General features: G+C 41.8%; 1 protein-coding gene across 2 annotated transcripts; it reads right to left on the bottom strand.

The window, feature by feature from the left end:
* Positions 1-19,851: 19,851 nt before the first annotated feature.
* On the bottom strand, positions 19,852-25,435 carry gmpr2 (guanosine monophosphate reductase 2). Of its 2 annotated transcripts, none has more exons than XM_022200771.2 (10): positions 25,335-25,435; positions 24,768-24,914; positions 24,379-24,498; positions 23,203-23,286; positions 22,926-23,099; positions 22,230-22,311; positions 21,872-21,978; positions 21,585-21,627; positions 21,329-21,488; positions 19,852-21,218 (listed from the first exon to the last, which is right to left on the bottom strand). In XM_022200771.2, exons 2-10 carry the CDS (start codon positions 24,852-24,854, stop codon positions 21,029-21,031), a joined length of 1,047 nt encoding a protein of 348 aa, XP_022056463.2. In that variant the 5' UTR covers positions 24,855-24,914; positions 25,335-25,435; the 3' UTR covers positions 19,852-21,028. The 2 variants fall into 2 exon arrangements, with proteins under 2 accessions (XP_022056463.2, XP_022056464.2); XM_022200772.2 differs by having other exon boundaries at positions 24,768-24,903; positions 25,335-25,425.
* Between the last annotated feature and the right edge of the window lie 92 nt (positions 25,436-25,527).

Below are 25,527 nucleotides of genomic sequence, written 5' to 3'. Positions count from 1 at the left end.
GCAGTGTAATTGTCTATGTAAATTATTCATATTATAAATTCAACTCTACATGAGCAAGAGACGGTGAGCCTTTATGGGCTTTTTCTGATCAGTCCAATCTGGTGAGTCTGACTAGCTGCCCATTTTACCAGTTTGACCAGTTTCTCAATTGGCTTTTGCTGGTTAAGTCAGCAGGTAAACTTAGTCGTACTATACTGGCAATAAAGAGAGACCAGCAGAGAACATGTGCTAAAGGCAATACAATATATTTTTAATATGTTTTTTCATGAAATAGTAATTATTTTTTGTGGTTCTAATACAGAAGCCGGTTCTTTTTCAGTCAGATGTGTTGTTAGGATATTGACACATTTTAACCTGATAAATGCATCATTTTAAAGTTATTTCAGAGGAATATGAATATCAAGAGTGGAACATTTTGATACATGAACATCACACTGAGTCCTAGTTGGCCTGATCAGCTAATCCCAACCTGATTTGAATGAATTTTATTCATGATGCTTTACAGTTATAATCATATGTACGGCTGTGTCTGGTGATAGAAGTGTTTGAGAACCACTGATTTAGAACAGAGTTTCCAACATTTAGCTACCAGCTGAAAAGTATATCATTAAAACCTTTTATAATATTGTCCTTTAAATGGTTCTGGAGAAGAGATTCAGGTGCTGGTAAGGGGACAAATATCACCCTTGGACTCCCATATAATACACAAAATAAATAGCTGATAATGATCCGCCTGAATAAACAAAATAATAATGAAAAAAGACAGAAAAATTCAGTGCAAATTTATCCTAATGATAATATATAAAAAACGAACTCACTCAACAATAGCTTATTTAAGTACAACTTGCAATAAAACAATAAAAAGTGTCTGACCACACTGAACCGAGGCCATCATACTACAGTTGTAAAATCACATAATCTGTTCAGGTGGCCAACATCATGAGGAGATTTTATTTGATTTTTTTGTCAAAAAATGACTCAGACCACTAGTTACGGAAGATGAAGATTTGTACTTTTTCCCTGCCATTTTAGGGTGTTTGTCTAATGAATGCGCCCCTACTCTTACAGTACTGCACATATTTTGTTTCATATTTTTGCTGTAAATGAGCTAATCAACAATAAGGCCAGTAAGCTATTAGGAAGTGCAATATTTCAATTGACTCCAAATGTGTGTGAATAAATATAGATACAGTTTGAAATATCAATTGCCATTTCATTAACTCAGCCTTAAAAATGGCAATAGTTTCAGCAAAAGTCAAGCGTTCGTTTGGCTGCACCAGTTTTATGTTGGTGCACTTTCTATACTAAAAACTAGGTGTCGCGTTTGTAAGTAGTAGATTATTAACAGTTGGCTCTGACTGCATAGAAATATTAATGCATTTTTATGAGCACTAGGCAAACATGAAACACTACTGTAGTGTTATAAAACTTTAAAGCCTCCCCTGTGGGCGGTTTACTTCCCAGTAAATACAACTGCTGACTAGTCCAGCTTGAGTTCTCATAGAGACTGAGGAACCAGAGACAGGCAAACTAATTGGAGGCTATTTTATTATTGACAGAACACAAGTGCACTTTCTTCCAAGATTTTCTTGCTTCTGAAATCATGTCTGACAACATCCAAAAGGATCCACAAATGATTCTCTGTGACATGTGCACAGAGGAGGACAGGAAACCAGCACGGAAGACCTGCATGAAATGTGAGATCTCCATGTGCACCCAGCACCTCCAGGTCCACCTGACCACCCCGGTGTTGCTGCAGACTCATCCTCTGACGGAGCCCATGGCTTTATGTGGAACCACTAAATGTCCTCAGCATGGCAAACTCCTGGAGTACTACTGCTTGGATGACAGGACCTGTGTGTGCGTTTCCTGTGCCATTGAAGACCAGCACCGCCTGCACAACATGAAGACCTTCTCCACGGCCCACAAAGAGCTGATGGAAAAGCTGAGAGCAGAGCAGCAGGCCTTACAGGTGAAAGCAGACGATGAGAACGTGAGTCTGGAAAAGTGGGAGAAGAGTGAGAGAGAGAAGCTGGGCGGCTGTAGTGTGCGTCTGATTGAGGCTGTGACGAACCTGCGTGACATTTCTCTGATCAGCGTCCAGAGTTCAGTGTCGGCTCGCATGGTGTCGATTAAAACCAGCAAGAGCAGCATGCAGGCAGTGCAGAAGGAGAAGGACACCTTCAGGTTCCTGCAGATGTATTCTCAGGTGCATGAGGATGTGGAGAAGGCCAAAGCTGTGGATCTGAGGAAAGGCCTGGAGCCTGGCAGCCATCGAGACAAACTGGTGGAGGAGATAGTAGAGGGCGGTGAAAAGATGATGGAGCAAGCGTCCCACTTCTGGGGATCCTTGTTGACTCTGGTTGACCCTGAAAACCACCAGGACATTTTTGACACTGGTTCAGACCTGACCTTTGACCCGAAGGTTACAGGTCCTAGCATGTCACTGTCCAAAGACAAGACAAAGGTTTCTACAACAGCTGGCTGGGGAACTGCTCTGCCACTCTGCTAATCTGTGGCACCCACACAGTTCCCAACTTTCAGAGGTGGGTGGTCAGTCTTCCCGAAGAATCTGACTGGATGATTGGCTTGTGTGACAAACAGTCTTCAACAAACGTGAAAAATGGACCTGTCTTTGGATTGTCCTGCCAAGACAACCAGCTGAGCTCTGTAACAACAGAACTAGATGATTTTGCTGATGCATCAGAAGGTTTGTTGCTGCAGAAAACTATCACGACCAATACGGGACAGAAACTCAGGGTTTCTTCCTCTTTAATCACATATCAGGGAGAGAATGGAGAAGAGGACCAACCACGACCTGAGACAGTGGAGGTGTTTTGGAACTTTGTTGCCTCCACGCTGTCCTTCTTCAGCAGAACTGGACGGCACCGTAGGGAAGAAATAATCACCATTAAGATGAGCCTCAACACCTGGGACCTGGTCCCATTTGTCCAACTGGGAAAGGAAAATGATCAGGCAGTGCCCCAGGAGCAGTGGAAGTGTTCATGTGGGAAAAGTTACAACAAGAATGGAAATGTCTTCTATGACAAAATGACTGGCAGCTCTCGTAAGGGTAATTGTCCTTGTGGAAGAATTCTTGGTCATCCATTAATCACGGAGCTGGTGTGTGAGCTTTTCTAATTAGTGGGATTTTGTTGATTGTGCCTTTCACTGACACTGCTGAGTATTAATGCAGTTGATTGGTGGTTTCTTTCTGATACGTCATAAGAGACAAACTCCTGAGGTGAAAGTTTTGAGTAAATCAACAACTATAAACTACACTAAATATAATAACTGCAGCTGAATGTCTTTTCATTGAAATAAAATATTTTTTTTGTGCCATTTGCTTCTAATGTTGTAACACTTCTCCCTTTTTTCTGGCTGCCAGTTTCAAGTGTTTGTCTCCATCTACTGCTTGTAAATGCATCATTACTCTCACATTATACAGGATCTTTTGCTTTGGTTTTATGAAGTCAGAATAGCAACAAAAAAAGCATGTTTTATATCTACACTGATGATGTAATCATTAATAAAGCCATTCAAGTTATAAGATTTGGAATGTTTTTTATTGACTGGACAAAATGTGAAAACAACCCAGCATTTTAATTTCATGTTTTGGCAACATAAAAACAATAATTTTTTTCCTCACGACACCAATGGGCAAGCCAGCAGGCCAGCTTAGCCGGACTATGAAGGCAATACAGAGAAACCAGTCTGACCATCAGATCCAGCCTAGTAGACCAACTAAACCAGTCTAACACCAGCTAAATCCAGCTAAAAACCAGTAATCATCTTAAGCTAGGCTATGATGTTTTCTCCAGCAGGGAACAAATACTCAAGGCAATACAATATATGCTTTATATGTCTTTTCATGAAATAGTAGTCTTTTTGTGTGGTTCTAATACAAAATCTGGTTCTTTTTAAGTCAGACGTGTTGTTAGGATCTTGACAGATTTTAACCTGATAAATGCATCATTTTAAAGTTATTTCAGAGTAAAATGAATATCAAGAGTGGAACATTTTGATACATTAACATCACACTGAGATCTAGTCTGTCTGATCAGCTAATCCCAACTTGTTTACCTTTGAATGAGTTTTATTCATGATGCATTACAGCTAAAATCATATGTAAGGCTGCGTCTGGTGATAGAAGTATTTGAGAACCACTGGCTTTGACCAGAGTTTCCAACGTTTAGCTACTAGCTGAAGTGTATATCATTAATATTTCTTATAATATTGTCCTTTAAATGGTCCTGGAGAAGAGATTCAGGTGCTGGTGAGGGGACAAATATCACCCTTCAACTCCCATATAATACACCAAATAAATAGCTAATAATGATACGACTGAATAAATACAAAAACTTCAGTGCTAGTTTAGCCTAATGATAATGCTAGGATTTGTTATTTTTATTTTTTGTGTTAAACATACTGCTGGCTTAATGCTGATTTACACATTGCTTAAGTCTAATAAAAGAAGTTGTTTTGACCTGTGTAAGACGGGAGGGTCACGAACATTATCCCAAACTGTGTGAAGTGGGATAAAGCAAAGGTGAATTGACCAGGTCGACAGAGGGCAAACTGCAGCAGCTTACACTCACTGCACACCAACACTCATTGCTGACACACATACATACACTGCACGTTCTCACACACTCATTTAGTACTGAAGGCCACTCCATGTCCGGAAGACTTCTTGGAAGAACAAAAGCGTCTGTGTTTAAGATCTGAAAAACACAAGAGTCCTCTGAACAGTCATGGTCCTTGATATCAAGCTACTTGGCATTGCAGAATAACCGACATTTATTGACAGAAGTTGATTGTATTCTGTCTTGAAAAACAAAGCCGCTAAACAATGACTTATTTAAGTACAACTTGCAATAAAACAATAAAAAGTGTCTGACCACACTGAAGCTTGACCGAGGCCATTATAGTACAGTGGTAGAATCACATGATGTGTTCAGCTGAGGATGTAGGTGAATTTAGCAGAAATGGTCAACAATCAATTGCCATTCCATTAACTCAGCCTTAAAAATGGCAATAGTTTATTTCTCTTAAAGATTTTCAATAAAAGAAAAGCATTTATGTGGATGCACCAGTTTTATGTTGGTGCACTTTTTGAAAACTGGAAACTGGGTGTAGAGTTTGTCAACAGTAGATTATTGACTGTTTTTGACAGAATAGACAAAGTGATGTTTTTTCTTGACCACTGGGCAAACATGTGACACTACTGTAGGGTTCTAAAACTTTAAAGCCTACCCTCTGGGCGGTTTATTTCCCAATAAATACAACTGCTGACAAGTCCAGCTTGAGTTCTCATAGCAGACGCTGAGGACCCAGAGACAGGCGAACTAATTGGAGGCTATTTTATTATTGACAGAACACAAGGGCAGTTTCTTCAAGGGATCAAGGGATGACTTCTACCTGAATTTTAAAGTTTGCCTGCTTTTTATTACAAAAAGAGAGTATCTTATACACACAAAGCCATACACAAACATTTAATGGCAAGTCAGAGAAAAATTGTCACGCCCATGGGCGTTGATTATTTTTCTTGTGAGAAATGAAACCTAATGGGATACTGAACAAAATAACTGCAGCCAAAGCTGTGTAACTCCACCCCCTCAGTGTTTCATGCAGCAGTGAGTACAATGTAGGAATGCTTCTCAGAAAATTGAATCTGTAGAGCACTGTTGTGGCAGACTAGAGAGTAGGAGGCAGAAAACAATCCACTCATTTAGGAAACTGGATTTTATGATCAGTTTCTTCCAATGCGGAGTCAACCAAACAGCAACAAGGACTGTAAGGACTTTTTTTCAACACTGAATATTATTCCAAAACATCGAGTCAGGATCTTCTCGCTTCTGAAATCATGTCTGACAACATCCAAAAGGATCCACAAATGATTCTCTGTGACATGTGCACAGAGGAGGACAGGAAACCAGCACGGAAGACCTGCATGAAATGTGAGATCTCCATGTGCACCCAGCACCTCCAGGTCCACCTGACCACCCCGGTGTTGCTGCAGACTCATCCTCTGACGGAGCCCATGGCTTTATGTGGAACCACTAAATGTCCTCAGCATGGCAAACTCCTGGAGTACTACTGCTTGGATGACAGGACCTGTGTGTGTGTTTCCTGCGCCATTGAAGACCAGCACCGCCTGCACAACATGAAGACCTTCTCCACGGCCCACAAAGAGCTGATGGAAAAGCTGAGAGCAGAGCAGCAGGCCTTACAGGTGAAAGCAGACAATGAGAACGTGAGTCTGGAAAAGTGGGAGAAGAGTGAGAGAGAGAAGCTGGGCGGCTGTAGTGTGCGTCTGATTGAGGCTGTGACGAACCTGCGTGACATTTCTCTGATCAGCGTCCAGAGTTCAGTGTCGGCTCGCATGGTGTCGATTAAAACCAGCAAGAGCAGCATGCAGGCAGCGCAGAAGGAGAAGGACACCTTCAGGTTCCTGCAGATGTATTCTCAGGTGCATGAGGATGTGGAGAAGGCCAAAGCTGTGGATCTGAGGAAAGGCCTGGAGCCTGGCAGCCATCGAGATAAACTGGTGCAGGAGTTAAGAGAGGGCGGTGAAAAGATGATGGAGCAAGCGTCCCACTTCTGGGGATCCTTGTTGACTCTGGTGGACCCTGAAAACCACCAGGAGTTAAGTTCTACTAGTTCCCTCCTGACCTTTGACCCACAGACTTTGGGCCCTGGCATGTCGCTGTCTGAAGACAAGAGAAAGGTTTTCTACAACAGCTGGCTGGGGAACTGCTCTGCCACTCTGCTAATCTGTGGCACCCACACAGTTCCCAACTTTCAGAGGTGGGTGGTCAGTCTTCCCGAAGAATCTGACTGGATGATTGGCTTGTGTGACAAACAGTCTGCAAGAAACGTGAAAAATGGACCTGTCTTTGGATTGTCCTGCCAAGACAACCAGCTGAGCTCTGTAACAACAGAACTAGATGATTGTGCTGATGCATCAGAAGGTTTGTTGCTGCAGAAAACTATCACGACCAATACGGGAAAGAAACTCAGGGTTTCTTCCTCTTTAATCACATATCAGGGAGAGAATGGAGAAGAGGACCAACCACGACCTGAGACAGTGGAGGTGTTTTGGAACTTTGTTGCCTCCACGCTGTCCTTCTTCAGCAGAACTGGACGGCACCGTAGGGAAGAAATAATCACCATTAAGATGAGCCTCAACACCTGGGACCTGGTCCCATTTGTCCAACTGGAAAAGGAAAATGATCAGGCAGTGCCCCAGGAGCAGTGGAAGTGTTCATGTGGGAAAAGTTACAACAAGAATGGAAATGTCTTCTATGACAAAATGACTGGCAGCTCTCATAAGGGTAATTGTTCTTGTGGAAGAACTCTTGGTGATCCATTAATCACGGAGCTGGTGTGTGAGCTTTTCTAATTAGTGGGATTTTGTTGATTGTGCCTTTCACTAACACTGCTGAGTATTAATGCAGTTGATTGGTGGTTTCTTTCAACTTAATACATTATGATACAACATAAGGGACAAACTCCTGAGGTGAAAATTTTGAGTAAATCAACAACTATAAACTACACTAAATATAATAACTGCAGCTGAATGTCTTTTCATTGAAATAATATTTTTTTTGTGCCATTTGCTTCTAATGTTGTAACACTTCTCCCTTTTTTCTGGCTGCCAGTTTCAGGTGTTTGTCTCCATCTACTGCTTGTAAATGCATCATTACTCTCACATTATACAGGATCTTTTGCTTTGGTTTTATGAAGTCAGAATAGCAACAAAAAAAAAAGCATGTTTTATATCTACATTGATGATGTAATCATTAATAAAGCCATTCAAGTTATAAGATGTGAAAAGTTTTTCATTGACTGGACAAAATGTGAAAACAACCCAGCATTTTAATTTCATGTTTTGGCAACATAAAAACAATAATTTTTTTCCTCATGACACCAATGGGCAAGCCAGCAGGCCAGCTTAGCCGGACAAGAAAGGCAATACAGAGAGACCAGTCTGACCATCAGATCCAGCCTAGTAGACCAACTAAACCAGTCTAACACCAGCTAAATCCAGCTAAAAACCAGTAACCATCTAAAGCTAGTCTATGATGTCTTCTCCAGCAGGGAACAAACATTCAAGGCAATACAATATATGCTTTATATGTCTTTTCATGAAATAGTAGTCTTTTTGTGTGGTTCTAATACAAAATCTGGTTCTTTTGAAGTCAGATATGTTAGGATCTTGACAGATTTTAACCTGACAATTGCACCATTTTACAGTTATTTCAGAGTAAAATGAATATCAAATGTGACACATATTGATACATTAACATCACACTGAGTCCTAGTTGGCCTGATCAGCTAATCCCAACCTGCATATCTTTGAATGAGTTTTATTCATGATGCATTACAGCTATAATCATATGTAAGGCTACGTCTGGTGATAGAAGTATTTGAGAACTACTGATTTAGAACAGAGTTTCCAACGTTTAGCTACCAGCTGAAGTGTATATCATTAAAACCTTTTGTAATATTGTCCTTTAAATAGTTCTGGAGAAGAGATTCAGGTGCTGATGAGGGGACAAATGTCACCCTTCGACTCCCATATAATACACAAAATAAATAGCTGATAATGATCCGCCTGAATAAACAAAATAAAAATCAAAAAGACAGAAAATTCAGTACAATTTAACCTGATGATTGCTTATTTAAGTACAACTTGCAATAAAACAAAAAGTGTCTGACCACACTGAAGCTTGAAGAGGCCATTAAACTACAGTGGTAAAAATCACATGATGTGTTCAACTGAGGATGTAGGTGAATTTAGCAGAGGTGGCCAACATCATGAGGAGATTTTTTTTGTCAGAAAATAGCTTAAGCTATTAGTTTAGGAAAGTGATGGTTTCTACTTCTTTCCCTGCTATTTTAGGGTGTTTGTCTCCATCTACTGGTAATGAATGCGCCCCTACTCTTACAGTAATGCACATATTTTGTTTCATATTTATGCCGTAAATGAGCTAATCAACAATAAGGCCAGTAAGCTATTAGGAAGTGTGGTATTTCAATTGACTCCAAATGTGTGTGAATAAATATAGATACAGTTTGAAATATCAATTGCCATTTCATTAACTCAGCCTTAAAATGGCAATAGTTTTGGCAAAAGTCAAGCATTTGTTTGGCTGCACCAGTTTTATGTTGGTGCACTTTCTATACTAAAAACTAGGTGTCGCGTTTGTAAGTAGTAGATTATTAACAGTTGGCTTTGACTGGATAGAAATATTAATGCATTTTTATGAGCACTAGGCAAACATGAAACACTACTGTAGTGTTATAAAACTTTAAAGCCTACCCTGTGGGCGGTTTACTTTCCAGTAAATACAACTGCTGACTAGTCCAGCTTGAGTTCTCATAGCAGACGCTGAGGAACCAGAGACGGGCGAACTTATTTGCGGCTCTTATATTATTGACAGAACACAAGTGCACTTTCTTCCAGGATCTTCTTGCTTCTGAAATCATGTCTGACAACATCCAAAAGGATCCACAAATGATTCTCTGTGACATGTGCACAGAGGAGGACAGGAAACCAGCACGGAAGACCTGCATGAAATGTGAGATCTCCATGTGCACCCAGCACCTCCAGGTCCACCTGACCACCCCGGTGTTGCTGCAGACTCATCCTCTGACGGAGCCCATGGCTTTATGTGGAACCACTAAATGTCCTCAGCATGGCAAACTCCTGGAGTACTACTGCTTGGATGACAGGACCTGTGTGTGCGTTTCCTGCGCCATTGAAGACCAGCACCGCCTGCACAACATGAAGACCTTCTCCACGGCCCACAAAGAGCTGATGGAAAAGCTGAAAGCAGAGCAGGAGGCCTTACAGGTGAAAGCAGACGATGAGAACGTGAGTCTGGAAAAGTGGGAGAAGAGTGAGAGAGAGAAGCTGGGCGGCTGTAGTGTGCGTCTGATTGAGGCTGTGACGAACCTGCGTGACATTTCTCTGATCAGCGTCCAGAGTTCAGTGTCGGCTCGCATGGTGTCGATTAAAACCAGCAAGAGCAGCATGCAGGCAGCGCAGAAGGAGAAGGACACCTTCAGGTTCCTGCAGATGTATTCTCAGGTGCATGAGGATGTGGAGAAGGCCAAAGCTGTGGATCTGAGGAAAGGCCTGGAGCCTGGCAGCCATCGAGATAAACTGGTGCAGGAGTTAAGAGAGGGCGGTGAAAAGATGATGGAGCAAGCGTCCCACTTCTGGGGATCCTTGTTGACTCTGGTGGACCCTGAAAACCACCAGGAGTTAAGTTCTACTAGTTCCCTCCTGACCTTTGACCCACAGACTTTGGGCCCTGGCATGTCGCTGTCTGAAGACAAGAGAAAGGTTTTCTTTAACAACTGGATGGGGAAGCGCTCTACGAACATGCTTCGCTTTCAGGATACACATGGTTGTCTAAACTTTAATAAATGGGTGATCGTCCTTTCCAAAGACTGTGACTGGACCATTGGTTTCTGTGACAAAAATTATGCAAAGGAGATGAAGGATGGAGATGTGTGTGGATTGCGCTGCAAAGGTATGCAGCTTTTTTCGCTCACAACAGATACAAGGTGTGCTTTAAAGATTTCCAGGAACCAGAAAAGTGAACATCCCACTGAAAAAAAAGCGCGAGTGGTTTCCCTTCAGGAGATCAACCTTCCAGGTGAACATATGGCGAAAGGAATGACCCGACCACAAAAGGTGGAAGTGGAATGGAGCGTTGGTCGGTCACTGTCATTCTTCAGCAGGATCGGTCAGCACCACAGAGTAAAGCTACTCACACTAACACTCGACTCCGTTAACTTGGATCTTGCCCCGTTTGTTTGCTTCGAAGAGGATAAATCAAACAATAGCTCTGGTGTTTCACCGTCAGCCACATCTCTGTTTTGTGCATACCAAACCCAGAAGCAGTGGAGATGCTCTTGTGGGGCGGTTTACACCGAGACAAATGATGGATACCAGTATGGAGGAAGCTTTTATCAAAAGTCTTCTCAGGCAAAATGTTCTTGTGGAAGGTTAATTGGTTCCCCACCGACCACAGAGGTGCTTTGTGAACTTGTGTAACCAACAGTCATGTTGTTGTCTGCAGCTCACATCGCCACATTTCTGTCTGTTAATCCTAATAATTTTCAGGTCCTATCAGTTACCACCAAATCTGATATTTTCTTTCTTGACTTTAATGAACATGTTAATTTGAAGTAAAGATAATCTGTGCTGCTGTCAGTGCAAAGGCCTCAGGAATGACAGCATACGCAGAATATTTTTAAAGCAGATTTCTTCAAGATAAGTTGAGAAAATCTGACAGTTCAAAAGACTAAATATAAATCAAGAAACTGTAAATTAATATGGGTGTGTTTGCTGAATAATCAAGGGATGACTTCTACCTGAATTTTAAATTTTGCCTGCTTTTTATTACAACAAGAGAATATCTTCTACACCCAAAGCCATGCACAAACATTTAATGGCAAGTCATAGAAAAATTCCCACTGCCATGGGTTTTGTTGTTTTTGTCTTGAGAGAAATGAAACCTAACAGGATACTGAACAAAATGATTGAAGTCAAAGCTGTGTAACTCCACCCCCTCAGTGTTTGATACAGCAGCAGTGAGTACAATGTAGGAATACTTCTCAGGAAATCAAAACTGTTGCAGAGTGCTGTTGTGGCAGACTAGAGAGAAGGAGACAGAAAACAATCCACTCATTTAGGAAATTGGATTTTTTAAATAAGTTTTCTTCCAATACAAAATCAACTGAACAGGAACAAGGACTGTAAGGACTTTTTCAACACTGAATATTATTCCAAAACATCGAGTCAGGACCTTCTTGCTTCTGAAAACATGTCTGACAACATCCAAAAGGATCCACAAATGATTCTCTGTGACATGTGCACAGAGGAGGACAGGAAACCAGCACGGAAGACCTGCATGAAATGTGAGATCTCCATGTGCACCCAGCACCTCCAGGTCCACCTGACCACCCCGGTGCTGCTGCAGACTCATCCTCTGACGGAGCCCATGGCTTTATGTGGAACCACTAAATGTCCTCAGCATGGCAAACTCCTGGAGTACTACTGCTTGGATGACAGGACCTGTGTGTGTGTTTCCTGTGCCATTGAAGACCAGCACCGCCTGCACAACATGAAGACCTTCTCCACAGCCCACAAAGAGCTGATGGAAAAGCTGAGAGCAGAGCAGCAGGCCTTACAGGTGAAAGCAGACAATGAGAACGTGAATCTGGAAAAGTGGGAGAAGAGTGAGAGAGAGAAGCTGGGCGGCTGTAGTGTGCGTCTGATTGAGGCTGTGACGAACCTGCGTGACATTTCTCTGATCAGCATCCAGAATTCAGTGTCGGCTCGCATGGTGCCGATTAAAACCAGCAAGAGCAGCATGCAGGCAGCGCAGAAGGAGAAGGACACCTTCAGGTTCCTGCAGATGTATTCTCAGGTGCATGAGGATGTGGAGAAGGCCAAAGCTGTGGATCTGAGGAAAGGCCTGGAGCCTGGCAGCCATCGAGATAAACTGGGACCTGATCCCATTTGTCCAACTGGGAAAGGAACAAGCAGTGCTCCAGCAGCAGTGGCAGTGTCCATGTAGGAAAAGTTACAACAAGAAAGGAAATGTCTTCTGTGGCAAAATGACCGGCTGCTCTTATGAGGGTAATTGTTCTTGTGGAAAAACTCTTGGTGGTTCATTAATCATGGAGCTGGTGTGTGAGCTTTTCTAATCGTCCCTTTCAGTATTAATGCAGTTGATTGATGGTTTCTTTCAACCCAATACATTATGATACAACATAAGTTACACACTCCTCAGGTGAAAGTTTTGAGTATATCAACAACACATTATAAACTACAGTGAATAATTTCAGCTGAATGTCTTTCCATTGAAATAATATTTTGTTGTGCCATTTGCTTCTAATGTTGTAACACTTCTCCCTTTTTTCTGGTTGCCAGTTTCAAGTGTTTGTCTCCATCTACTGCTTGTAAATGCATCATTACTCTCACATTATACAGGATCTTTATTTGGTCTTATGAAGTCAGAATAGCAACAAAAAAAGCATGTTTTATATCTACATTGATGATGTAATCATTAATAAAGCCATTCAAGTTATAAGATTTGGAATGTTTTTTATTGACTGGACAAAATGTGAAAACAACCCAGCATTTTAATTTCATGTTTTGGCAACATAAAAACAATAATTTTTTTCCTCACGACACCAATGGGCAAGCCAGCAGGCCAGCTTAGCCGGACTATGAAGGCAATACAGAGAGACCAGTCTGACCATCAGATCCAGCCTAGTAGATCTACTAAACCAGTCTAACACCAGCTAAATCCAGCTAAAAACCAGTAATCATCTTAAGCTGGTCTATGATGTTTTCTCCAGCAGGGAACAAACACTCACGGCAATACAATATATGCTTTATATGTCTTTTCATGAAATAGTAGTCTTTTTGTGTCCTTCTAATACAAAATCTGGTTCTTTTTAAGTCAGACGTGTTGTTAGGATCTTGACAGATTTTAACTTGATAATTGCACCCATTTTACATTTATTTCAGAGTAAAATGAATATCAAATGTGACACATATTGATACATTAACATCACACTGAGTCCTAGTTGGCCTGATCAGCCGTTCTCAAGTTGTATACCTTTGAATGAGTTTTATTCATGATGCTTTACAGCTATAATCATACACACGTGGACAAAATTGTTGGTACCCCTCAGTTAAAGAAGGAAAAACCCACAATTCTCACTGAAATCACTTGAAACTCACAAAAGTAACAATAAATAAAAATTTATTGAAAATTAAATAATCAAAAACAGCCATTACTTTTGAATTGTTGATTAACGTAATTATTTAAAAAAACAAACTAATGAAACAGGCCTGGACAAAAATGATGGTACCTCTATAAAAGATTGAAAACTATTTGACCAGAGTGACATGATTAACTCAGGTGTGTCATTTAATTGACATCACAGGTGTTTCCAAACTCATAATCAGTCAGTCTGCCTATTTAAAGGGAGACAAGTAGTCACCCTGCTGTTTGGTGAAAAGGTGTGTACCACACTGAACATGGACAACAGAAAGCGAAGGAGAGAATTGTCCCAGGACATCCGAAAAAAAATGATAGACAAACATCTTAAAGGTAAAGGCTATAAGACCATCTCTAAACAGCTTGAAGTTCCTGTGACAACAGTGGCTCATATTATTCAGAAGTTCAAGACCCACGGGACAGTAGCCAACCTCCCTGGACGTGGCCGCAAGAGGAAAATTGATGACAAATTGAAGAGACGGATCATTCGAATTGTATCCAAAGAGCCCAGAGCAACCTCCAAAGAAATTAAAGGTGAACTCCAAGGCCAAGGTACATCAGTGTCAGATCGCACCATTCGTCGTTGTTTGAGCCAAAGTGGACTTCATGGGAGACGACCAAGGAGGACACCACTGCTGAAAAAAACTCATAAAAAAGCGAGACTGGAATTTGCAAAAATGCATGTTGACAAGCCACAAAGCTTCTGGGAGAATGTCCTTTGGACAGATGAGACCAAACTGGAGCTTTTTGGTAAGGCACATCAACTCTATGTTCATAGACTCAAAAACCAAGCGTACGAAGAAAAGAACACTGTCCCTACGGTGAAACATGGAGGAGGCTCAGTAATGTTTTGGGGCTGCTTTGCTGCATCTGGCACAGGGTGTCTTGAAAGTGTGCAAGGTACGATGAAATCTGAAGACTATCAAGGCATTCTGGAGAGAAATGTGCTGCCTAGTGTCAGAAAGCTTGGTCTCAGTCGCAGGTCATGGGTCTTCCAACAGGACAACGATCCAAAACACACAGCCAAAAACACCCAAGAATGGCTGAGAGAAAAGCGTTGGACTATTCTAAAGTGGCCTTCTATGAGCCCAGATCTGAATCCCATTGAACATATGTGGAAGGAGCTGAAACATGCCATTTGGAGAAGACGCCCATCAAACCTGAGACAACTGGAGCTGTTTGCTCATGAGGAGTGGGCCAAAATACCTGTTGACAGCTGCAGAACGCTCATTGACAAATACAGAAATCGTTTAATTGCAGTGATTGCCTCAAAAGGTTGTGCAACAAAATATTAAGTTATGGGTACCATCATTTTTGTCCAGCCCTATTTCATTAGTTTGTTTTTTTAAATAATTATGTTAATCAACAATTCAAAAGTGATGGCTGATTTTGATTATTTAATTTTCAATAAATTTTTATTTATTGTTACTTTTGTGAGTTTCAAGTGATTTCAGTGAGAATTGTGGGTTTTTCCTTCTTTAACTGAGGGGTACCAACAATTTTGTCCACGTGTGTATGTAAGGTTGTGTCTAGTGATAGAAGTATTTGAGAACTACTGATTTAGAACAGAGTTTCCAACATTTAGCTACCAGCTGAAGTGTTTATCATTAAAACTTTTATAATATTGTCCTTTAAATAGTTCTGGAGAAGAGATTCAGGTGCTGGTGAGGGGACAAATGTCACCCTTCTTCTTCTTTTCCTTTCAGCTTTTCCCTTCAGGGGTCGCCACAGCGAATCAATTGCCTCCATCTAACCCTGTCTGCTGCATCTTCTTCTCTCACATATACTACCTTCATGTACTCTTTAACCACATCCATAAACCTCCTCTTTGGTTTTCCTCTAGGCCTCCTGCCTGGCAGTGGGAAACTCAGTATCCTTCTACCAATATATTCACTCTCTCTCCTCTGGACATGTCCGAACCATCTCAGTCTGGCCTCTCTGATTTTATCTCCAAAGACTCTAACATGTGCTGTCCCTCTGATGTACTCATTCCTGATCCTATCCATCCTGGTCACTCCCAAAGAGAACCTCAGCATCTTCAGTTCTGCTACCTCCAGCTTTGCCTCCTGTCTTTTCCTCAGGGACACTGTCTCCAGACCAAACAACATGGCTGGTCTCACCACAGTTTTGTAAACCTTTCCTTTCATTTTAGCTGAAACTCTTTCATCACACATCACACCTGACACTTTTCTCCAGCCGTTCCAGCCTACCTGTACACACTTCTTCACCTCTTTTCCACACTCTCCAATGCTCTGGACTGTTGACCCTAAGTACTTAAAATCCTCCACCTTCTTGATCTCTTCTCCCTGTAACCTCACTCTTCCACTTGGGTCCCTCTCATTCACACACAGATACTCCGTCTTGCTGCGGCTAACCTTCATTCCTCTCCTTTCCAGGGCAAACCTCCACGCCTCCAGCTTCTCTTCCACCTGTTCCCTGCTCTCACTACAGATCACAATGTCATCTGCAAACATCATAGTCCATGGAGACTCCTGTCTAACCTCGTCTGTCATCCTGTCCATCACCACAGCAAACAAGAAGGGGCTCAGAGCCGATCCCTGATGTAGTCCCACCTCCACCTTGAACTCCTCTGTCACACCTACAGCACACCTCACCACTGTCTTACAGTCCTCATTCATGTCCTGCACCACTCTAACATACTTCTCGGCCACTCCAGACTTCCTCTTACAAAACCACAGTTCCTCTCTGGTCACCCTGTCATAAGCTTTCTCCAGATCTACAAAGACACAATGCAGCTCCTTCTGACCTTCTCTGTACTTCTCTATCAACCTCCTCAAAGCAAATATTGCATCTGTTGGACTCTTTCTTGGCATGAAACCATACTGCTGCTCACAGATGTTCACCTCTGCCCTTAGTCTAACTTCGACTACTCTTTCCCATAGCTTCATCGTGTGGCTCATCAGCTTTATTCCTCTGTAGTCCCAGTAAATACAACTGCTGACGGGTCCAGCTTCAGTTCTCATAGAGACTGAGGACCCAGAGACAGGTGAACTAATTGGAGGCTATTTTATTATTGACAGAACATAAGGGCAGTTTTTTCCAGGACCTTCTTGCTTCTGAAAACATGTCTGACAATACCCAAGCCAGAAGCAGTGGAGATTCACCAAGACAAGTGATGGATACAAGTATGGAGGAAGCTTTTAGTGAAAGTCTTCTCAGGCAAAATGTTCTTGTGGAAGGTTAATTGGTTCCCCACCGACCACAGAGGTGCTTTGTGAACTTGTTTAACCAACAGTCATGTTGTTGTCTGCAGCTCACATCGCCACATTTCTGTCTGTTAATCCTAATAATTTTCAGGTCCTATCAGTTACCACCAAATCTGATATTTTCTTTCTTGACTTTAATGAACATGTTAATTTGAAGTAAAGATAATCTGTGCTGCTGTCAGTGCAAAGGCCTCAGGAATGACAGCATACGCAGAATATTTTTAAAGCAGATTTCTTCAAGATAAGTTGAGAAAATCTGACAGTTCAAAAGACTAAATATAAATCAAGAAACTGTAAATTAATATGGGTGTGTTTGCTGAATAATCAAGGGATGACTTCTACCTAAATTTTAAAGTTTGCCTGCGTTTTATTACAAAAAGAGAATATCTTCTACACCCAAAGCCATGCACAAACCTTTAATGGCAAGTCATAGAAAAATTCCCACTGCCATGGGTTTTGTTGTTTTTGTCTTGAGAGAAATGAAACCTAACAGGATACTGAACGAAATAACTGCAGCCAAAGCTGTGTAGCTCCACCCCCTCAGTGTTTGCTACAGCAGCAGTGAGTGCAATGTAGGAATACTTCTCAGGAAATCGAAACTGTTGTTTAGTGCTGCTGTGGTGGACTAGAGAGAAGGAGACAGAAAACAATCCACTCATTTAGGAAACTGGATTTTTTGATCAGTTTCTTCCAATACGGAGTCAACCAAAGAGCAACAAGGATTCTAAGGACTTTATTCAACACTGAATATTATTCCAGAATATTGAGTCACGACTTCTTGCTTCTGAAATCATGTCTGACAACATCCAAAAAGATCCACAAATGATTCTCTGTGACATGTGCACAGAGGAGGACAGGAAACCAGCACGGAAGACCTGCATGAAATGTGAGATCTCCATGTGCACCCAGCACCTCCAGGTCCACCTGACCACCCCGGTGTTGCTGCAGACTCATCCTCTGACGGAGCCCATGGCTTTATGTGGAACTACTAAATGCCCTCAGCATGGCAAACTCCTGGAGTACTACTGCTTGGATGACATGACCTGTGTGTGTGTTTCCTGTGCCATTGAAGACCAGCACCGCCTGCACAACATGAAGACCTTCTCCACGGCCCACAAAGAGCTGATGGAAAAGCTGAGAGCAGAGCAGGAGGCCTTACAGGTGAAAGCAGACGATGAGAACGTGAGTCTGGAAAAGTGGGAGAAGAGTGAGAGAGAGAAGCTGGGCGGCTGTAGTGTGCGTCTGATTGAGGCTGTGACGAACCTGCGTGACATTTCTCTGAGCAGCGTCCAGAGTTCAGTGTCGGCTCGCATGGTGTCGATTAAAACCAGCAAGAGCAGCATGCAGGCAGCGCAGAAGGAGAAGGACACCTTCAGGTTCCTGCAGATGTATTCTCAGGTGCATGAGGATGTGGAGAAGGCCAAAGCTGTGGATCTGAGGAAAGGCCTGGAGCCTGGCAGCCATCGAGATAAACTGGTGGAGGAGATAGTAGAGGGCGGTGAAAAGATGATGGAGCAAGCGTCCCACTTCTGGGGATCTTTGTTGACTCTGGTTGACCCTGAAAACCACCAGGACATTTTTGGCACTGGTTCAGACCTGACCTTTGACCTGAAGGTTACAGGTCCTAGCATGTCACTGTCCAAAGACAAGAAAAAAGTTTTCTACAACAGCTGGCTGGGGAACTGCTCTGCCACTCTGCTAATCTGTGGCACCCACACAGTTCCCAACTTTCAGAAGTGGGTGGTCAGTCTTCCTGAAGAATCTGACTGGATGATTGGCTTGTGTGACAAACAGTCTGCAAGAAACGTGAAAAATGGACCTGTCTTTGGACTGTCCTGCCAAGACAACCAGCTGAGCTCTGTAACAACAGAACTAGATGATTGTGCTGACGCATCAGAAGATTTGGGGCTGCAGAAAACTATCACGACCATAACGGGACAGAAACTCAGGGTTTCTTCCTCTTTAATCACATATCAGGGAGAGAATGGAGAAGAGGACCAACCACGACCTGAGACAGTGGAGGTGTTTTGGAACTTTGTTGCCTCCACGCTGTCCTTCTTCACCAGAACTGGACGGCACCGTAGGGAAGAAATATTCACCATTATGATGAGCCTCAACACCTGGGACCTGGTCCCATTTGTCCAACTGGGAAAGGAACAAGCAGTGACCAAGCAGCTGTGGAAGTGTTCATGTGGGACTGTTTACAACCGGGATGGAAATGGGTACTACAATAGAAGGCAAGGCTCCTACCAGACAAATTGTTCCTGTGGACAAGCTGTTGGTAGGCCATTTATTACAGAGGTAGTTTGTGAGCTTTTCTAATTGGTGGGATTGCAATACAGATTCTGATGAGTATTAATGCAGCTGATTGGTGGTTGCTGTCAAGTGAATACATTGTTATTCATCACTCCTGAGATAAAAGTTTAAGTGTATCAACAACACATCAAACACTCGTCAATAGGAAAATTATATCTTGTCTTTTTATTGAAATAATATTCATTATTTTGTTGTGGGATTTGCTTCTAATGTAGAAACTAACTTGTAACAGTAATTTTGGTCAGTTTTGTGTCTTTTTTTCTGGTTGCCAGTTTCAGGTGTTTGTCTCAATCTACTGGTTGTGAATGCATCATTATCCACACATACAGGATTTTTTGCTTTGGTTTTATGAAGTCAGAATAGCAAGAAGCAAAAAAATGCATGTTTGATATATATATATATATATATACACATATACATATATATATATATATACACACACACATATGTATATACACTGAAAATGACGATCATCAATAAAGTCATTCAAATTATCAGATGTGGAATGTTTTTTATTGACTGGATAAAATGTGAAGAAACAACCCAGCATTTTAATTTCATGTTTTGGCAACATAAAAACAGTCCTTTTTTTCTCACAAGACCAATGGGTGACAATAAGAAAATGAAACAACATCCATCACATAAAAACAGCTGGAAATGAAGCAACTACATTAATTTTGGAAAATTTAACTACATGCAGAACTGATGGTAAAAAACATCCAAAACTAACTCCCAAGGAATGACTGATAACTTGAACAGCTATAATGAATGATAAATGAAGCTTTGAATGTGTAGGAAATAAACCAACGCAAACTTTGGTATCGTTACAGAGCAGCTAGAGCCACGGAATACAAAAGGTGCAAGTATACTCGTATTAATAACACCTCTGCTATGAATTCAGCACTTCATTACTATATACCGTCTGTACTCCCATATTGTACTTGTACTCAGTGTGCTAATGTACAACACTGAAGTCTCAGAACTTTTCTATGAGACAGCAAGGCAGACTAATGTTAGACTGTCAAATTAAAATCATTAAAGTGCAAAACAAGTGTAATGGAATGATTGATTTTTCGAGGAAAAAATATCTAATTAGCTACAGCAGTTGCATATATTTGCACATATATAGGCTTTATAAATAATTTAAGACATTTGTAATAATTTTCTATGTTGCTGACAAAGGCTTGGAGTATGATCTCGGCACAGAGCACTGAGAAATGTTGAAGATGCTGTTTCCAAACAGCCACATATTTGCATGGATGTAAGAAGAACGACTAAGGACTTTGCATTGGAACGTAAGAGCTCGAGAGTTAGTGCTCTCGCTTACATGTTGCTGTTTAGAGACATGTTGGCCACTGTAACAGTCGGTGGCTTCAAGAAAAAGTAAAACATTCAGAGTCAAATGTGACATGAAGTCTGTGTGCTAAAAATATTTCCGTTAATGTGAACAAAGTCCAACATTAAATGCTAAAACTGCATGACATTTCAAGTCACACAAATTAAACTTGCACCAAAAAAGCTATTAATGGGGATTAAACTGACAGTGTTTAAGGGTGCCTAGACGTGTCTGTTCGCTTGTGTTTACACATGACCAATGCACAAGCAGCATCTTGGAGTTAGACAGGCAGTGTTGCAAACTTGTTTCCATCTGAAGTCCGATCTGGATGCTCAGCTGTCGTTTCCAAAGACGGTGTTGAGCTGCTGGGTGACCCGGATGAAGGTCGTTCTGCGGCTCAGTTCCTTCAGCTTGCCGGCCCCAACATAGGTGCAGGTGGAGCGGACCCCTCCCAGGATGTCTCGTACTGTCTCATCCACGGGACCTTTGTAAGGAACTTCCACCGTCTTCCCCTCTGACGCTCTGAAGCAAAAAACACACAATGAAAGAATTACTCTCACAGGAAGAAATGTCAAACACTGACCATAAAACAGATATTTCTTCTCTTGTATACCAAAACAACCGGCACTGACCTGTACTCAGCCACGCCTCCTGCATGTTTCTTCATCGCGGTGTCGGAGCTCATGCCATAAAACAGCTTGTATCGCTTGCCGTTTTTCTCAATGATCTCCCCTGCACTCTCTGAGTGCCCAGCCAGCATGCCACCCAGCATTACAAAGTCTGCTCCAGCACCTGAGAGGCACACAAAAACAGCCCAACAAACACTGACAAGCCTGTTTGAACAGAAAGCGTTTTTAAAATAGTTGGTATTCAAGTGCTTAGACTTACCAAAAGCCTTTGAGACATCTCCTGGACAGGTACATCCCCCATCCTGTGACGGAGAAGAGAAGAGAAAGGAAAAGACAAAAAAAAAAACATGTTATGAGTGTTACTGTTTAGTCAGGAGCAAAAGATAAGGTTGCACTTTCTCAGGGTTACAACTCAAACAAATTTCCTTGAAAACCCGGACCACAAAGATTACTTGTTCTTAATATTCCCTCAACAGTACTTCTAGACAGTGACTGTGCAGAGATTCTATTTTCATGATTGGATTACTAAAACACAAAGTCACTCACAGAGATGATGTGGCCACCCAGGCCGTGGGCTGCATCTGCACACTCAATCACAGCACTGAGCTGAGGGTAGCCAACGCCTGTCTTCTTGCGGGTGGTACAGACAGAACCTGCAGAGGAAGAGACACAGTCAAGAGATGACTAGTCTGCAATGAAACAGGAAACAGCAGTTTGGTGTCTGTAGCAAACATGAAGGCCTACCAGTAGAGACACAGAAAAGCGTGTGTGATGCATTTACAAATGTATCGGATAAATCTGTCAAGTCATGACGGCTTCTTCAGTTGCAACATCATGGCCAACCCAAAACTAAAGCTAATATTATGTGACAGTAAGAAGGAACAGTGTGTGACGCTGTGATCACCTGGTCCGATGCCTACTTTGATGATGTCAGCACCAGCGAGGATCAGCTCCTCCACCATCTCTCCTGTCACCACGTTTCCTGCCTGAGCAAAACACACAATTTGTTAATTCCTTATCCTAGTTGTTTGGTTCCACACACTGTAGTTTAACCCTCCTGTTGTCCTCATTTACAGACACCAAAAAATATTGTTTCCTTGTCTGAAAAAAATCCCAAAATTCAGCAAAAAATACCCGAATTTCTGAAAATTTGCAAAAACCTTCAAGAAGAAATTTCCAATAATTCCTTAAAAGTTTCCCTTAAAAATTAAGTGAAAAAATCCTCCAAATTTGGCAAGAAAATTCTTGTAAATATTTTTTAAAAATGAGTAAAAATCTTCCGAAAAATGAGTTAAAATATCTAAAACAATTCCATATACAGTACATCAGTAAAACTTCTTATATTTTCTTTAAGAATATTCAGCAAAAAAAAAAAAAAAATCAATCGATTTTTTTGGTGAATGTTCTTAAGAAACATTTTTCACATTTCTTTTTTTCCACCAAAAGATTTTCAAAAATTTCCCAAAAATGTTGAAAATGTGGACATCAGAAGTTTCACTGTAAAAATATTTTTTTTCCCCACATTTTCAAACTTTAAAACGGGTCAATCTGACCCGCAGGACGACACGAAGGTTAAAGGCATTACCAGATATCTACTGACCATTATTGTGAGTGACGGGAACTTCTGCCTGACATCTTTGACAAAATGGACAAAATGTTCAGAGTAGCCGTTTGCCACGTCCACACAGATGTACTTCAGCGGTGGCACTGCTGCCACAATGGCTGAAATCTTGTCAAAGTCGCCCTCGCCGGTCCCTGTGCTGACTGCTACGCTCTGAGAAAGAAACAGAGCAGTTACAGAGCTTTCTCATAGTAAATTCCACCATTAACAAGCTCAACTAAGTAACAGACGACATGATAATGAACCGTTTAGGCACCTCCAGGCATTCAGGATGCTTTGCTGCAAACTCCGTCCAGTCGTCCACTGAGTAGTGTTTGTGGATCGTAGTGAAGAGAGTGAACTGGTAGAAGAAACAAAGAGGAGCACATTAATAAGGATCTTCATGCAGGAGAACATGTAAGAGTAAAATTCTGGTTCAGACGGTTGTGTGAAGATGGTGCAGTGACATTAAACGGCCACTAGGGGAACCTCTTATGAATTCAACAAAAAGAAAATTATGTTTGTGTCTTTTTTTTCAGCACTGAAAGTGTTTTTCATCCTTTCCTGCCTCAAAGGGCCATCAAGATTGTGAATTAGGACAAGTAGCAGTCAGCAGTGTGTTATTCATTATGATTACAAGGATAAAAGTAAAGATGCCACATGGAAACCATCCATCCATCCATTCATTCTCTATACACCGCTTTATCCTCACTTGGGTCGCGGGGGTGCTGTAGCACATCCCAGCTGACTCGGGCGAAGGCAGGGGACACCCTGGACAGGTCGCCAGTCTGTCACAGGGCTACATGTACAGACAAACAATCACACACACATTCATACCTATGGACAATTTAGAGTCATCAATTAACCTCAGCATATTTCTGGACTGTGGGAGGAAGCCGGAGTGCCCAGAGAAAACCCACGCATGCACAGGGAGAACATGCAACTCCATGCAGAAAGATCCCAGGCCCAGGCCGGAATTTGAACCGGGGATCTTCTTGCTGCAAGGCGAAAGTGCTAACCACTATACCACTCTGCAGCCCACATGGAAACCAACTAAATTTAATTTATGGTATCTGGAAAATATTATCAGAAAAGATAGGTTTCCTCTTATTTTTAATCTGGTCTTTAGTGAAGACAGGTAACAGAACTAGGGCCTGATCTTATTTATCTGACTGCTATGTAATACAGGGATTATTAGGCATTAGTGTTGACAGCTTAGGTTCAATTAACCTGCTTTTGCTTGACTACTATCTTTACTTCCTACCAGTGACATAGAAACAATATTTGCACTTGGGCAAATAAAGTGGTGTTGCTTTACTCCACTAAGGCAGGAAACTGGATAGCTTTGGGTTGTGGAAAAATACAAGATATCTAAGGCTTTGGTTAATGGGGAAAATACGACAGAATAATTAATAATTAAAATACTACACACCCCATATGATGCAAAGCATACCTGATGCAAAGCCAGGGCCATCTCAAAGGTCCCCACAGTGTCCATGTTAGCAGCGATGATGGGGATCCCTCTGTAGCTGCCCTTGGAGTTCCTGAACGTGAAGCTCCTCATCAGGTCCACCTGAAATAGACAAGGACAGCAAGACCTCAGTGTTGTTACAGATTTATTCCACTAACTGGTAAAATGTGTATTTTAGCACATTTACTAGAAGAACAGAGCATTTTACAGATGCAGGTTCATGACTTCAGTGCTGCATTCTCTCAGCAGCTGGTAAAACAACCACATGTCCATGATTTCCCAGTGAAAACTAAAGGTTTGAGAAAATGGAAACATCTGTAATTGGGTCAGTCGATCCTCACGTGGAAAAAATCCACAGCTGGATAACCCACCTCACTCCGGGACTTGAGTGTGCTCCTCTTCGGCCGGAGGAGGACATCCTTGAAGTCCAGCTTGATGTCATTCTCAATGCGAGGCATCTCGGACACAAGTTGTAGCGGTGGTGTAGCAGAAAAAGAAAATGCTGTCCTGTAATGTGAGTGTGAAAGAGAGGGAGGACAGGTGTCAAAATGGCTTTCTTCCTCGCTTCATACACTCATATGGCCATAAAATAGCAGTAATTACAAGCAGGCATGGTTTCATTTAGGGTTCGGAGGAAACACGAAGCCTAACATCATTTTCGCACTCAAATATGAGTTTAAAGTTGCCATATTTGTCATTACTAGGCTGCGAAGACGTAATAAGTGACCGTTTAGCTAGCTTAGCAGTGTCCAAATGCTTAACCATACTGCAAACATCAGAACAGCGCTGCCTCTTAAGTGCGGATGTCAAAATTCAAGGTTACACTAGCTTAAAGTGGCTAAATTCAATACACCTTATTAGCATTGCAGCATCGCAATAAGATTGTAATTATTCAACGAATGAAATGTCGTATGTATGTAGCAAAAGAAAGTATTTACCGTTAGGAAAGTATGATTGATTCTGCTGTTGCCTCGCGGTTTCCTTCCACTCAGAGCGCGGGAAGCTTTTGGGAGGCGGACACCAACTGACAGCCGCCTTGTAGTTTTTAAAGCGGCCCAGCCTGTAGACGACAAGCAGGTAAAAACTACAAATGTGAGACCCACTTTACATCACGTTGCGCTGATGTCGTAA

The sequence above is a fragment of the Acanthochromis polyacanthus genome, chromosome 23 (assembly GCF_021347895.1).
Source record: "Acanthochromis polyacanthus isolate Apoly-LR-REF ecotype Palm Island chromosome 23, KAUST_Apoly_ChrSc, whole genome shotgun sequence".
In the NCBI taxonomy this organism is placed as follows: Eukaryota; Metazoa; Chordata; class Actinopteri; family Pomacentridae; genus Acanthochromis; species Acanthochromis polyacanthus.
This window is presented reverse-complemented; position numbering and strand designations above follow the sequence as displayed.

What these genes read in the sequence shown, in the direction of transcription:
- gmpr2 (XM_022200771.2), bottom strand. Translation starts at nt 24,854, where the DNA reads ATGCCTCGCATTGAGAATGACATCAAGCTGGACTTCAAGGATGTCCTC. An exon ending in CACTCAAGTCCCGGAGTGAG is followed by an intron (nt 24,499 to 24,767) that starts GTGGGTTATCCA and finishes TGTCTATTTCAG; the next exon opens with GTGGACCTGATGAGGAGCTT. An exon ending in CAAAGTAGGCATCGGACCAG is followed by an intron (nt 21,979 to 22,229) that starts GTGATCACAGCG and finishes CTTCCTCTGCAG; the next exon opens with GTTCTGTCTGTACCACCCGC.